The sequence below is a fragment of the Heterodontus francisci genome, unplaced genomic scaffold (genome assembly GCF_036365525.1).
Source record: "Heterodontus francisci isolate sHetFra1 unplaced genomic scaffold, sHetFra1.hap1 HAP1_SCAFFOLD_157, whole genome shotgun sequence".
NCBI lineage: Eukaryota > Metazoa > Chordata > Chondrichthyes > Heterodontiformes > Heterodontidae > Heterodontus > Heterodontus francisci.
In genome coordinates this window covers 3,338,087-3,354,199 of record NW_027140118.1, presented here as the reverse complement: position 1 = coordinate 3,354,199, position 16,113 = coordinate 3,338,087, and the positions used below count along the sequence as shown (strand labels likewise).

Below are 16,113 nucleotides of genomic sequence, written 5' to 3'. Positions count from 1 at the left end.
AATGTCCTTTAGGGAAGGAAATCTGCTGTCCTTACCTAGTCTGAACTACATGTGACTCCAGACCCACAGCAATGTGGTTAACTCTTACATGCCATCTGAAATGGCCGAGTAAACCAATCAGTTGTACCTAACCGCTATGAAGTGAATCAAAAGCAATGAAATCGTACGGAGCACCCGGCATCGACCTAGGCACTGGAAAAACAACTGCCAACCCAGCCCTATCGACCCTGTAAAGTCCTCCTTAATAACATCTGGGGGCTTGTGCCAAAGTTGGGTGAGCTGTCCCACAGACTAGTCAAGCAACAGCCTGACATAATAATACTCACGGAATCATAACTTCCAGACAATGTCCCAGACACTGCCTTCGCCATGCCCGGGTATGTCCTGTCCCACTGGCAGGACAGACCCTCCAGTGGTGGCGGGACAGTAGAATGCAGTAGGGAGAGAGTTGCTCTCGGAGACCTCAACATCGACTCTTGAACGCATGAATTCTCGTGGCATCAGGTCAACCATGGGCAAGGTAACCTCCTACTGATTACCACCTAATGCCCTCCCTCAGCTGATGACTTTGTACTCCACCATGTTGAACACCAGTTGGAGGAAGCAGTGAAGGTAGCAAGGACAGAAAATGTACTCTGGGTGGGGGATTGCAATGACCATCACCAAGAGTGGCTCGGCAGCACCACTACTGACCGAGCTGGCCGAGCTCTAAAGGGCATAACTGCTAGACTTGGTCTGTGGCAGGTGGTGGAGGAACCAACACGAGGGGAAAACATATTTGACCTCGTCCTCACCAATCTGCCTGCTGCAGATACTTCTGTCCATGACAGTATTGGTCGGAGTGACCACCGCACAGTCCTTATGGAGACGAAGTCCCGCCTACACATTGAGGGTACCGTCCGTCGTGTTCTGCGGCACTATCACACTGCTAAATGGCTTCAAGTTCGAACAAATCTAACAATGCAAAAGTGGGCATCAATGTGGCGCTGTGAGCCATCAGCAGCAGCAGAATTGTACTCAACCACACTTTGTAACCTAATGGCCCGGCATATCCCCAACTCTACCATTACCATCAAGCGAGGAGACCAACCCTGGTTGAATGAAGAGAGCAGGAGAGCATGCCAGGAGCGGCAACAAGCATACCTCAAAATGAGGTGTCAACCAATGAAGTTACAACCCAGGACTACTTGCATGCCACTAAGCAGCATGTGATAGACAGAGCTGAGCTATTCCATAGCCAACAGATCAGATCTAAGCTCTGCAGTCCTGCCACATCCAGCCGTGAATGCTAGTGGACAATTAAACAACTAAATGGAGGTGTGGCTCCACAAATGTCCACATCCTCAATGATGGGGGAGCCCAGCACATCAGTGCGAAAGATAAAGCTGAAGCATTTGCAACAATCTTCAGCCAGAAGTGCCGAGTTGATGATCCATCTCGGCCTCCTCCTAAACTCCCCAACATCACAGATTCCATACTTCAGCCAATTCGATTCGCTCCGCGTGATATCAAGAAACGACTGAAGGCACTGGATACTGCAGAAGCTATGGGCCCTGACAATATTCCGGCAATACGATTGAAGACCTGTGCTCCAGAAGGTGCCGTGCCCCTAGCCAAGGTGTTCCAGTATAGCTGCAAGACAGGCATCTACCCTGCAATGTGGAAAATTGTCCAGGTATGTCCTGTGCACAAAAAGTATGACAAGTCCAAGCCGGCCGATTACTGCCCCATCGGTCTACTCTCAATCATCAGTAAAGTGATGGAAGGTGTCATCAACAATGTCATCAAGCGGCACTTGATTAGCAATAACCTGCTCAGTGACGCTCAGTTTGGGTTCCGCCAAGGCCACTAAGTTGCTAACCTCATTACAGCCTTTTTTCAAACATGGAAAAAAGAGCTGAACTCAAGAGGTGAGGTAGGAGTGACTGCCCTTGACATCAAGGCAGCACCTGACCGAGTATGGCATCAAGGAGTCCTAGCAAAACTGAGGAATCATGGGGAAAACCCTCCGCTGGTGGAGTCATACCTAGCGCAAAGGAAGATGGCTGTGGTTGTTGGAGGTCAATCATCTCAGCTCCAGGACATCACTGCAGAGTTCCTCAGGGTAGTGTCCTGGGCCCAATCATCTTCAGCTTCTTCATCAATCACCTTCCTTCAATCACAAGGTCAGAAGTGGGGATGTTCGCTAATGATTGCACAATGTTCAGCACCATTCGTGACTCCTCAGATACTGAAGCAGTCCGTGTAGAAATGCAGCAAGACGTGGACAATATCCAGGCTTGGACTGATAAGTAGCAAGCAACAATCGCGCCACACAAGTGCCAGGCAATGACCATCTCCAACAAGAGAGAACCTATCCATCTCCCCTTGACATTCAATGGCATTACCATCGCTGAATCCCCCACTATAAACATCCTAGGGGCTACCACTGACCAGAAACTGAACTGGTGCAGCCATATAAATACCATGGCTATAAGAGCAGGTCAGAGCCTTGGAATCATCAGGCGAGTAACTCACATCCTGACTCCCCAAAGCCTGACCACCATCTACAAGGCACAAGTCAGGAGTGTGACTTGCCTGGACTGGTGCAGCTCCAACAACAGTCAAGAAGCTCGACACCATCCAAGCCAATGCAACCCGCTTGATTGGCACCCCATCCACAAACATTCGCTCCCTCCACCATGGACGCACAGTGGCAGCCGTGTGCACCATCTACAAAATGCACTGCAGCAATGCACCAAGGCTCCTTAGACAGCACATTTCAAACACGCGACCTCTACCAACTAGAAGGACAAGGTCAGCAAATGCATGGGAACACCACCACCTGCAAGTTCCCCTCCAAGTCACACACCATCCTGACTTGGAACTATATCGCCGTTCCTTCACTGTCGCTGGGTCAAAATCCTGGAACTCCCTTCCTAACAGCAGTATGGGTATACCTACCCCAAATGGACTGCAGCGGTTCAAGAAGGCAGCTCACAACCACCAAGGTGCACGTGGCTCAGGAAGTAATCCGGAGATTATTACCTTTGTGGTTCTGCTATTTAATTTAGCCCCAAGCTGCACATAGTCCCTCAGCAGAACCTCTTTCCTAGTCCTACCTATGTCGTCGGTACCTGCCTGGATTACAACAACTGGATCCTTAACCTCGCACTCCAAATTCCTCTCTCGCCCAGAAGAGATGTCCTTAACATTGGAACAAGATAGGCAACACAGCCTTCGGGACTCATTGTTTGTGCTGCAGAGAACCGTATCTATTCCCCTAACAATGCTATCCCCTATTACTGCTATATGTCTTTTCTCACCCCTCACTTGAATGGCACTCTGCACCACTGTGATGTGCTCAGCTCATGAATTCTCCCTGCGGTCTGTGCCCTCGTCCACACCGGGAGCAAGAACCTCATACCTATTGACTCAGGGGACTGGCTGAGTCTCCTCCAAAGCTAAATTCGGGATCACCATCCCTTCATCAATCGCAGTCACACCCTCGTGTCCCTGACCATGGTCCAAATTTGATTTAATTAATCTAAGGGTGTGACAGTCTCCTGAAATACTGTGTCCAGGTAACTCTGCCCCTCCCTGATGTGTCGCACTGTCCGCAGCTCGGACTCCAGCTCATCAAATCTGAGTCGGAAGTACCTCGAGCAGCTAACACTTGCTGCAGATGTTGTCATCGTGGATCGCACCAGCTTCCACTAGTTCCCACATAGTACAGCTGCAACAGCAGCACATTGCCTGCCCAGCCATTTGTATTCTATTTAATTAATTAATTTGGATGTTCAATATTTTAAAAGTGAATTTCTTAAATGTACTCTTCATCTGTAATAACGTCTCTTGATTTAAACCACTTGGCTAATCAACAGAGACACGGACGAGATACCCAGCAATCACCTAACTGTTTTCCTGAGATGCCACAGCTCGGCTCTGACAGGTGGAGAGAGGTAGAAGGGGCTCCCTGCTACCGCTTTTTATCTCCCACCGCCGCTGCCCTTCTCACGTAGGTCCGGTCTCCATGTACAATGATAGTATGGGAATGGATGACTTGATGTTCGCTGGTGTGGTTATGGTCCAGGAGGAACTCCGAAGATATGTCAGAGATTGAGAGTTTAGGCTCCCCAAGGTTCTTTTCAGCAAACAACAACAACGACTCCATTGTCAGCAGGTTTAATGACAATGTCAGATTTGAGAGAATGAAGTGTTGCAGATCAAAGGGACATAGATCAGAGACAGTAAAGGTGGCGGGATTCGTTTAATCACACCTGCTTCCATCTCAACACAAACTTTAACGATTTTGCTCTTTGAATGCCCCTTTCCCTGGCTCGCCATTTACTAAAAGTAGTTAATCTCTACCATTATATAATTCTGAAGAAATGGCATTAAGGTGCAAAGCTACTTCTGTTTCTGTCTCCACAGTTGATTCCTGACCTGCTCAGTTTGTCGGGTATTATCTGTTTTCAATTCTAATAATGGTCGCCCTCTGCTGGTCTATACTGGTGTTTCAGTAGGTGCAGCAATGGAAAAAAAGTCACAATGTGTGGGAGAATAATGCACGGTGTCGTCGTTCTCCCGACTGAGTAACAATTGCGCTCTGCTGATGAATAATTGAAATATTTAGAATTAAAGTGCAAAAACACATTAATTTATGATCAGATTCTCCTGTTCTTCCGACATACTCTGGAATCCTCAGGGATAGTGTAGCGCAGTAAAACAATATATTGTATCCAGGAATTGGTGTGCATTTAATGCTTGAACATTAATATCGGCATTAACATTGATAAAGTCACAAATTCCAACTAAAAGGTTGAATGCATGCTTTTTTATTATTATTTCAATTTATTTCCATTGTACACCAGCACTTACATGATAAACTGCAGTAATTTGTCCACATTGAGTAGATGGCGGTGGAGGAAGCAGTTACAAGAAATGCAGATTAAAGAGACAGACAGTTTATTGATTGCCTGACGTCTTCCAAACCTTCTTTAATAGGATGTGGAAAAGTTAAGCGGTTACAAAACGAACTTTGTACAAACTTTTTATTATTAAGCAATGGTTTTAATCTCTGTGACAGTGTTGGTAATTACATGTAGAGTAATATATCTCAGTATTTGTAAAGACAGAGAAATGATCCGTAATCAATTTTTTTTGGTATTTTAATTAAACAGAAAACACGCACATTCAGGCAAAATATAGAGAAAAGCCAAATCTAGTTATTTCATCACAAAGTAAAGTGATGGTTCATTAAAATAAAGTGATGTTTATATGGTAAAGCAAAGCACATTCATCATGTTCACACTGTTGGGAAAGTTCATGCTATTCTCTCAAATTTAACACAGAATATTTTCCACCAGTCTGTGCCCACCTCCAGAAATCATATACAGGATTTAAGGCTGGTGTTTACCTGAAAGGATAAGATAAACGACTTGAGAGGGTTACAGCAATGTTAGCCATCAAACAAATACATCAATACAGTATAAGATCTCCTCAGAATATTTCTACTTCAATAAGCCTCCTATTTCTTTAGTAAGTACAAAAAATGTTCTCGCTGATACTTTGGAATCACTGACCATTGAAAACACCATTAATTATCATATTAATAGCGGAAACAGCCGGGACTGCACAGTGTCAGCACTGTGCTGACACAGTGTCAGTGTCAGTGTCAGTGTTAGGGTGGCACTGTGGCGCAGTGGTTAGCACCGCAGCCTCACAGCTCCAGCGACTTGGGTTTAATTCTGGGTACTGCCTGTGTGGCGTTTGTAAGTTCTCCCTGTGTCTGCGTGGGTTTCCTCCGGCTGCTCCAGTTTGCTCCCACATGCCAAAGACTTGCAGGTTGACAGGTTGATTGGCCATTACATATTGCCCCTAGTATAGGCAGGTGGTAGGGAAATGTAGGAACAGGTAGGGATGTGGTAGCAATATGGAATTAGTGCAGGATTAGTGTAAATGTGTGGTTGATGGTCAGCACAGACTCGGTGGGCAGACGGGCCTGTTTCAGCGCTGTATCTCTAAATAAAACAAGAAAATATGGAACAAATAATAAAGCATTGCTCTTACCGGGTTGATGGAGATGTAAGTTGTTGAATTACACAGTCACTGCCCATCGTTGGTGGAATGTCTGCTGTTGCAAACGCTTCACAGTGAGCATCATCATTGTTTTCAGGAATAGAGGGAAGCAGCAAAGCCGGATCAGTGCGGGTCTGAGAGCTGTATACTGTAGAGAGAAAGATTATGTGTTAATTATTGGACAGAAAGCGGGTTCAGTGTGGGTCTGAGAGCTCTATACTGTGGAGAGAAAGATTATGGGTTAATGATTGGACTGAAAGCAGGTTCAGTGTGGGTCTGAGAGCTGAAAACTGTGGAGAGAAAGATAATGGATTAATGATTGGACTGAAAGCGGGTTCAGTGCGGGTCTGAGAGCTATATACTGTGGAGAGAAAGATTATGGATTAATGATTGGACTGAAAGCGGGTTCAGTGTGGGTCTGTGAGCTGTATACTGTGGAGAGAAAGATTATGCACTAATGATTGGACTGAAAGCGGGTTCAGTGCGGGTCTGAGAGCTGTATACTGTGGAGAGAAAGATTATGCACTAATGATTGGACTGAAAGCGGGTTCAGTGTGGGTCTGAGAGCTGTATACTGTGGAGAGAAAGATTATGGATTAATGATTGGACTGAAAGCGGGTTCAGTGTGGGCCTGAGAGCTGTATACTGTGGAGAGAAAGATTATGCACTAATGATTGGACAGAAAGCGGGTTCAGTGTGGGTCTGAGAGCTATATACTGTGGAGAGAAAGATTATGGGTTAATGATTGGACTGAAAGCGGGTTCAGTGTGGGTCTGAGAGCTATATACTGTGGAGAGAAAGATTATGGGTTAATGATTGGACTGAAAGCGGGTTCAGTGCGGGTCTGAGAGCTATTTACTGTGGAGAGAAAGATTATGGATTAATGATTGGACAGAAAGTGGGTTCAGTGCGGGTCTGAGAGCTATTTACTGTGGAGAGAAAGATTATGGATTAATGATTGGACAGAAAGTGGGTTCAGTGCGGGTCTGAGAGCTGTATACTGTGGAGAGAAAGATTATGGATTAATGATTGGACTGAAAGCGGGTTCAGTGTGGCTCTGAGAGCTATATACTGTGGAGAGAAAGATTATGGATTAATGATTGGACAGAAAGTGGGTTCAGTGTGGGTCTGAGAGCTGTATACTGTGGAGAGAAAGATTATGGATTAATGATTGGACTGAAAGCGGGTTCAGTGCGGGTCATCTATCTATGTGTCAATATTATAAAGGGGACTGGAATTTGTTGACCTCTGAATGTTTTCCACCTCCATTCACCCTGTTGTTTCAGCAACGCCCACTGGGTGACAGCTGATCAAATGGATCTGCTGAGACTGAATCAGAATGTTCAGATTGAGCACTTGAAGGATTACCAGTGGAAGTATTAATAAGAGAGCTATCACACACCGAATATAATCAGGATCTTTTTTCTAAAATAATTCAGGCATTGATGAATCTAATTTCCTTTAATCTCAACATGAATTTCAATCAAGCAGTCTGTGGTAACACAAATTGGAAAGAAATTCAATGTAGTGACAGACAGCTGTTGACTGTGAGAGTTCAACTCACCGAGAGTGGAGAGATCACCGCCGGCACTTGTCAGTGTGAAGAGATCATCAGGACCACTGTCCAGCAACAAGTGACTATCCTGAGTTTCAATGGCTCCAGTCAGAACATCATCATAATCACCCGGAACCAGACCTGACAGGAAATAATGATACTCACAGATATCAAATGGTAAGACGAAATACTTAGAATGATATTATTAGACGTCAATCTACCCGGGCTGGCAGGGTAGATTGTGATCTTCAGCTGTAGTGAGATTAGAGGTTAGCGAATGGTAGGACCATGTCATGTCGCAGTAGTTGAGTCTCCTTTGGCCCATGCTATATTTAAAAGGCAGCCCGCAATCGATGAAAGGCAGAAGCACTCTAGGACATCTGGTGGGCGGACTGACAACTGGAGTGTTTGGCAGATGGCAGCAGCCAGAGCGAGGGTGGCTCCAAGGTTTCCTCATGCCCCCCTTCAAGTGCTCCACCAGGCAACAAGTGCAAGGATCGAAGCACTTTTCCTTTGGGAGGGGTGGAGGAAGCCTGCTAGGCAGGCACGGAGGGCATGGCAGGCGATTGAGGAGGATGTGAGCAGCCGTGAGGTGCTCCCATGCAAGAGGCTTCAGTGCAGGAATAGGATCAATGCCCTAATGTAGTGTGGCAAGGTGAGTGCCGTGCCTCACATCAAGCTGACAACCTTAAGTGACACAAATATGAAAATGAAATTGGAGACGGGGTGCCCCTACTCATTGATTCAGATCCTCTTCAATCATAGTGCAGAGATCAGTAACTGCCTCCCTGGAAAGGCACGATCTTCAGTGACACTGCTGCTCCGAAATTTGCAGGAAGCAGAGCCAATGATGGTAAGCCCACTCTGGTGGGTAGCGTATTCTGCACTCAGAAGCTGCTTGCGTGCTACTGTGCACCCTGTTCATCCACACTCTCTTCCAGCCTCACGATTCTTGTCCCTGTCTGGGTGCTGCAGACCAACTCCCGGGGACTGCAGCTCTCTCCATCTCTGATTCTCCTCCACAATGAGAGGCCTCAAAACCGGAGTGGCTGACACCTATTGTAAATTGCTGCACTCACTTCTCAAGGCCTCCATTCTTTTTACTTTGTGTATCTAAGTTCCAAGTCAGAGAGGACGCTCATCCTGAATACTTATGTTTTGATCGCCAAGATGGGCCATCCTCCAGATTGGCAATACCGCGACACAGTATATCTCGCCCTCCCTCCAGTGCCACAATGCTTTCACACCCAAAACTGACCTTCCTCTGACCTTCCCCCTGCTGGTAGAAGGCGAGTCTCTGAAAACTGTTGTTCTCGCCCATCCTTTTCTAAATTGTGAATAGCTTGGAAAATTGCCATAAATTTCCTGTTTTATAGGCTCAGTTACCAGTCCAACGCCTTAAAGTGCAGCCTCCACCCACCAGCTCTGCCGACTCTGGGAATATCACCTAACAGTGTGAAGATGTCGAGCTTCCTTTGCACCGCTATCCAGTGGTATTTCCCCCACCCCTACCTCCCTCCCCCAACCCCGCCCCCCCGGCTGTCTGTGGTCACTGTGTGACAAAATTCTGCCCTCCGTTTTAATGTCACATGTATCCCATTGAATCACCCATCCAACATGCACACACGTTTCACACATCACCGCCCAGACAACAGTGTCAGAAAACATCATGAACTGAAAATTTCATTCCATTATACTACTGGGTGCAATCGGGATGATTTTGTTGAAATCCAAATTATTTATCAATTTTTTTAAACTAAAATCACTCAGCAATGCTCCATATCTTCAGCAGCATCATTTTACGGTGATTAAGTTCTTTTATATTTAGTTGTTAGTTTTAGATAGCAGACAGCGTGATGGATTAAAAAACGTGACGGTGACAAGTGAAATTGTACCCACCCTGAAGACTGGATGAGTTCCTTTCAGGATTTTCTGATCCAGGATCCGTGTCGCCCAAACTGTGACTGGTGTAATATTCAATCTGATGGAGGGACTCAATGGAATCAGAAACTGTTAAACACAAACATGGATGGTTATTGGAGAGATTGATTGGGACGTTCGAGTAAATAGCATAATACCGTCATCATCTGGTGACAATGTCCTGGGACTTTGTATCTGACACGATTGTGAAACATTCATCACAGGGATTGCAGTGGTTCAAGTGCAACTGGAGATGGACCATAAATGTTGGCTCATATAGTGAGCAGTTAAAACAATACACAGTACAGCTGGTGAGTCAGATTTCAGACATTAGAGCAGAGACAATAGTGTAAAACATAGTCAGTTAGCACAGTTTCTTCACCCAGAATCCCTCCACTCTGTCCCTGTCTCTTTCCCTTTCAGAATCTCAAACGGCGCATTGGTTCCAAAACCGAAACCCACCCCGGACAATGGGGCAGAAAAGAGTGCAAGGAGGCTAATAACGGATTTGATCTTCGAGTCATCGAGTCGTACAGCATAGAAACAGGTCCCTTGGCCCTCCGCGTCATGCCGACCATAATGCCTATCTATACTAATCCCACCTGCCTGCATTAGTTCCATATCCCTCGATGCCTTGCTCTTTCAAGTACCTCTCCAGATGCCTCTTGAATGTTGATACTGTTCGTACCTCCACCACCTCCTCTGGCAGCTCATTCCAGATACCCACTATTCTTCGTGTGAAAAATGTACCCCTTTGATCCCCTTTAAACATCCTCCCTCTCACCTTAAAGTTATGTCCTCTAGTTTTAGTCACCCCTACCATGGGAAACAGACTCTGGCTATCTACCCTATCTATGCCTCTCATAATTTTATTTACCTCTATCATGTCCCCTCTCAGCCTCCTTCGCTTCAGGGAAAACAGACCCAGCCTATCCAATCTCTCTTCAGAAATCAAGCCCTCCAAACCAGGTAACATCCTGGTGAACCCTTTCTGCACGCTCTCTAACTTTAGCACATCTTTCCTGTCATGCAGCGAAAAGAATTGCACACCGTACACCGAGTGCAGCCTAACCAATGGTATGTACAAGTGTAACATTACGTCCCAACTCTTGTACTCACTGCCTCAGCCAATGAAGGCAAGCACGCCATCAGCCTTGTTCCCCACCCTGTCTACCAGTGTTGCCACTTTCAGGGAGCAATGTACTTGCACACCATGGTCTCTCTGCTCAGCAACACTCCCCAGTGCCCTGCCATTCATTGTATATGTCCTGCCCTGGTTTAACATCCCAGAATGCATTACTTCGCACTTGCCTGCGTTAAATTCCATTTTCCAATCCCTTGCCTACTTTTCAGTTGATCTGCATCCTGTTGTAACCTTAGACAACCTTCTTCACTGTCCACTATACCTGCAATCTTGGTGTCATCTGCAAACTTACTAATCATGTCCCCTACTTCTCATCCAAGTCATTAATATATATGACAAACAACAGAGGGCTCAGCACCGATCCCTGCGGCGCACCACTGATCACCAGCCTCCAATCTGAAGAACATTATCATTACCAAAAGGATGTAGATGCTTTGGAGAGGGTACAGAGGTGGTTCACCAGGATGTTGCTTGGTATGGACGGCGCTAGCAATGAAGAGAGGTTAAGTAGATTAGGTTTGTTTTCATTAGAAAGACAGAGGTTGAGGGGGGACCTGATTGAGGTGTACAAAATGATGAGAGGTATAGACAGGGTGGATAGCAAGTAGCTTTTTCCCAAAGTGGGGGATTCAATTACTCGGGGTCACGAGTTCAAAGTGAGAGGGGAAAGGTTTAAGGGAGATATGCGTGGAAAGTTCTTTACACAGAGGGTGGTGGGTGCCTGGAACGCGTTGCCAGCGGAGGTGGTGGAAGCGGGCACGATAGCGTCTTTTACGATGTATCTAGACAGATACATGAATGGGCAGGAAGCAAAGAGATACAGACCCTTAGAAAATAGGCGACATGTTTAGATAGAGGATCTGGACGTCGCAGGCTTGGCGGGACGAAGGGCCTGTTCCTCTGCTGTAATTATCTTTGTTCTTTTGTTCTTTAACAACCCTCCACCACTACCCTCTGCCTCCTATCAGCCAGCCAATTTAGTATCCAATTGGCTACCTCACCCTGGATCCCATGTGTTCGAACCTTCCCGAACAACCTACCATGCGGGGTCTTGTCAAACGCCTTGCTAAAGTCCATGTACACAACGTCCACCGCCCTACCCTCGCTAATCCTTTTGGTCACCTCCTCAAAATACTCAATCAAATTCGTCAGACATGATTTCCCACGCACAAAGCCATGCTGACTATCCTCATCAGATCTTGCATTTCCAGATGCATATAAATCCTGTCTTTCAGAATCCCTGCGAATAACTTCCCCACCAATGATGTAAGGCTCACCAGCCTGTAGTTCGCTGGCTTATCCCTGCTTCCCTCCTTAAATAAAGGCACGACATTAGCTATCCTCCAGTCTTCCGGTACTTCACCTGTGGCTAACGATGATGCAAAACTCTCTGCCAAGGCCCCAGAAATCTCCTGACCTGGAAGAGGGTGTAGAAGGGTGGGTTAGTAAATTTGCAGATGACACTAAGGTCGGTGGAGTTGTGGATAGTGCCGAAGGATGTTGTCGGGTACAGAGAGACATAGATAGGCTGCAGAGCTGGGCTGAGAGATGGCAAATGGAGTTTAATGCGGAAAAGTGTGAGGTGATTCACTTTGGAAGGAGTAACAGGAATGCAGAGTACTGGGCTAATGGGAGGATTCTTGGTACTGTAGATGAACAGAGAGATCTTGGTGTCCAGGTGCATAAATCCCTGAAGGTTGCTAACCAGGTTAATAGGGCTGTTAAGAAGGCATATGGTGTGTTAGCTTTTATTAGTAGGGGGGTCGAGTTTCGGAGCCACGAGGTCATGCTGCAGCTGTACAAAACTCTGGTGAGACCGCACCTGGAGTATTGCGTGCAGTTCTGGTCACCGCATTAGAGGAAGGATGTGGAAGCTATGGAAAGGGTGCAGAGGAGATTTACTAGGATGTTGCCTGGTATGGAGGGAAGGTCTTACGAGGAAAGGCTGAGGGACTTGAGGTTGTTTTCGTTGGAGAGAAGGAGGAGGAGAGGTGACTTAATAGAGACATATAAGATAATCAGAGGGTTAGATAGGGTGGATAGTGAGCGTCTTTTTCCTCGGATGGTGATGGCAAACACGAGGGGACATAACTTCAAGTTGAGGGGTGATAGATATCGGACAGATGTGAGAGGTAGTTTCTTTACTCAGAGAGTAGTAAGGGCGTGGAACGCCCTGCCTGCAGCAGTAGTAGATTCGCCAACTTTAAGGGCATTTAAGTGGACATTGGATCGACACATGGATGAAAATGGAATAGTGTAGGTCAGATGGTTTCACAGGTCGGCGCAACATCGAGGACCGAAGGGCCTGTACTGCGCTGTAATGTTCTAAATTCTAAATTCCTCTCTTGCCTCCCATAGGATCCCAGGATACACCTGGTCAGGCCCTGGAGATTTATCCACCTTAATGCGCTTCAAAACCTCCAACACCTCCTCTCTTGTAATGTTGCTATACGTCAGGAGATCGCTGTCCCTTCCCTTGAACTCGTTAGCTTCCGTGACCTTCTGCACGGTAAATACAGACGAAAAGTATTCCTTTAAGACCTCGCCCATTTCCCGTGGCTCAACACACAGATTACCGCACCGGTCCTGAAAGGGATCTAATCTCTCCCTGGCTACCCATTTCCTCTTAATATACTTATAGAATCGTTCAGGATTCGCCTTTACCTTATCTGCCAGGGAAATCGTCTTTGTGTGTTTTGTTGTAACCTCAGAAATTTATCTGAATGGTTAAATCGCTCTCCAAATATATCGCAGGACAAAGCTTTCATCGATTTGGTAGTGTTTTTGCTCCACTATCATGAAGTGGAATTTGCAGATTTCATTTTAAAGTTCAGCATACAAAGTGTTGGAATAAGCTTTTTGTAGAAACCACCGATTTCGGGTAAGAAGTTCCTGATGGGAACGTATTTCTAATCCAGTCACCCAGGGAAATAATATCTGAGATAATCTGACTGTCTCCTTCTGAGAGCAGTGACTATTTATGGTCCAGTTTAAATGGAATAAAATGACATGATAGTTACAAAGAAACAGAAATCACGTTCTTTTAGCAGTAGTGACGGGTGGGAATCTTCCCAAACCCATTGCTCATCTTCCTGTACACAGAGATATAGACACACTCGCACTGTGATAGGACTCCTTCACATGGTGATAGTGAACGGATTTCTGACAGTGTTCAGTCAGTAAACTGACCATTAAAATGAGGTATTTAAGCGGAAGTGACATTTGCCTCCTGAAAATTCGGTATGAAATATAAAACACAGACCTGAACGCCTGATCTGATAGGAATCCTTGCCAGGTGGAATATTCTCAATCTCTTCATAAATTGCATGGTACAAACCAGCCGGTGAACCCTTGCCACTCGTGATAGAACCTGTCAGATGGAAGGTGGGAATGATTAAAGTTTAGTTACAACCCATGAGCGTTTAACAGTAAATTATCTGCGAACACATCCAAATCACAGAGATGGTGATAGTAAAGAGACAAAGCCAGGTGTTGTGAATGCGGAGTAGTTTTGTTGTGCTTATTTTCGTATATGTCTATGTATCTATCTTTCTGCATACTCATATATTTACCTGCAGCAGACTGGGGACAAATTCAATAAAGTTTGTTCGAAACGATCTCCCCCTGACAAAGGCATGCTGACTGCCCCCGATTAATGCCTGCCTCTCCAAGTGGAGATTAATCTTGTTCCTCGGATTTTTTTCCCAATAGTTTCCCTACCACTGATGTTAGATTCAAAAGCCTGTAATTACCTGGTTTAGCCCTGCTACCCCTATTGAATAATGGTACCACATTCACTGTTCTCAGTCCTCTGGTACATCTCCTGTGACCAGACAGGATTTGAAAATATGTGTCAAAGCCCCTGCTATCTCCTCCCTTGTCTCAGATAACAGCCTGTGGCTCATCTCATCTGGGCCTGAGGATTTATCCATTTTAAGCCCACTAAATCATCTAATACTTCCTAACTTTCAACGTTAATTTGTTCAAGCATATCACCATCCCCCTTCCTGGTCTCTACACCGACATCATCCGTCTCCATGGTGAACACAGATGAAAAGTAATCATCAAAAACTTAATCTATGTCCTCTGTCTCCACACACTGATGGCTACTTTGGTCCCTAATCGGCCCCACTCTTTCCCTGGTTATCCTCTATCCCATAATATACTTAAAACAACGCCTTGGGAGTTTCCTTTATCTTGCTCACCAGTGTTTGTGCATGTCCCCTCTTCGCTCTCCGAAGTCATTTTTTAAGTACCCCTCTCCTTTCTATCCTCCTCAAGGGCAGCCGCTGTTATCAGCACTCTGATTCTGTCACAAGCCTCCTTGTGATTCCTTATCTAATCCTCCATATCCCTTGACATCCAGGGTTCCCTGGACTTGTTGCTCCTACCCTTCAACTTTACGGGAACATGTTGGCCCTGATATCTCACTATTTCCTTTTTAAATGGAAGAGCCCATGGGATCCATGGCAATTTAGCAAATTGGATCCAAAGTTGGCTTAGTGCAGGAGGCAGAGGGTGATGGTCGATGGTTGTTTTTGCGATTGGAAGCCAGTGACCAGTGGTGTACTACAGGAATCGGTTCTGGGACCCTTACGGTTTGGAATGTACATTAATGATTTAGATGTGAATATAGGAGTAATGTTAGTAAGTCCGCAGATGACACGAAAATTACTGATGTCATAAACAGTGAGGAGGAAAGCTTTAGATTGCAGGACGATAAAGATGGGCTGGCAAGATGGGAGGGGGAATAGCAAATGCAATTTAATCCTGAGAAGTGTGAGGTGATACATTTTGGGAGGACTAACAAGGCAAAGGAATATAGAATGGATTGTAGGACCCTAAGAAGTACAGAGGGTCAGAGGGACCTTGGCATACTTGCCCATAGATCAGTTAAGGCAGCACAACAGGGAGATAAGTTGGTTAGGAAGGCATATGCAATACTTGTATTTATGAGCCGAGGCATAGAATATAAGAGCAGGGAGGTTACGATGGAGCTGTATAAAATGATAGTTAAGTCACAACTGGAGTACTATGTACAGTTCTGGGCACCACTCCATCGGAAGGATGTGTGTGCACTGGACAGAGTGCTGAGGGGGTTCACCTGGGCTCGAGTATTTCAATTATGAAGCGAGACTGGATAGGCTAGGGTTGTTTTCTTGAGAGCAGAGAAGGCTGAGGGAGGACCTGATTGAGGCATACAAATTTATGAAGGGCATTGATATGATAGATAGGAAGAAACGTGCTCCGTTAGCGGCGGGGTCAGTAACCAAGGGGAATATATTTAAAGTAAGGGGCAGGAGTTTGAGAGGAGAATTGGGGAAGAAAATATTCACAAAGCGGATGTTTGGAGTCTGGAACACACTGCCAGAAGGAATGGTAGAGGCAGTACCCTCACAACATTTAAGGTATTTAGATGAGCACTTGAAATGCC

The 16,113-nt window shown here is 45.8% G+C and overlaps 1 protein-coding gene across 1 annotated transcript in view; it reads right to left on the bottom strand.

Annotated features, from left to right (window-relative positions):
- Window positions 1–4,844: 4,844 nt before the first annotated feature.
- LOC137358872 (deleted in malignant brain tumors 1 protein-like) overlaps window positions 4,845–16,113 on the bottom strand; it is a 44,731-nt gene continuing 33,462 nt past the window's right edge. The window contains exons 12-16 of the mRNA XM_068025090.1: window positions 13,942–14,049; window positions 9,515–9,625; window positions 7,625–7,756; window positions 6,052–6,208; window positions 4,845–5,398 (exon numbers count right to left, since the gene is read on the bottom strand). Coding sequence (XP_067881191.1) covers window positions 5,395–5,398; window positions 6,052–6,208; window positions 7,625–7,756; window positions 9,515–9,625; window positions 13,942–14,049 — 512 coding nt within the window. The 3' untranslated portion in view covers window positions 4,845–5,394. The remainder of the gene's footprint in view (window positions 5,399–6,051; window positions 6,209–7,624; window positions 7,757–9,514; window positions 9,626–13,941; window positions 14,050–16,113) is intronic.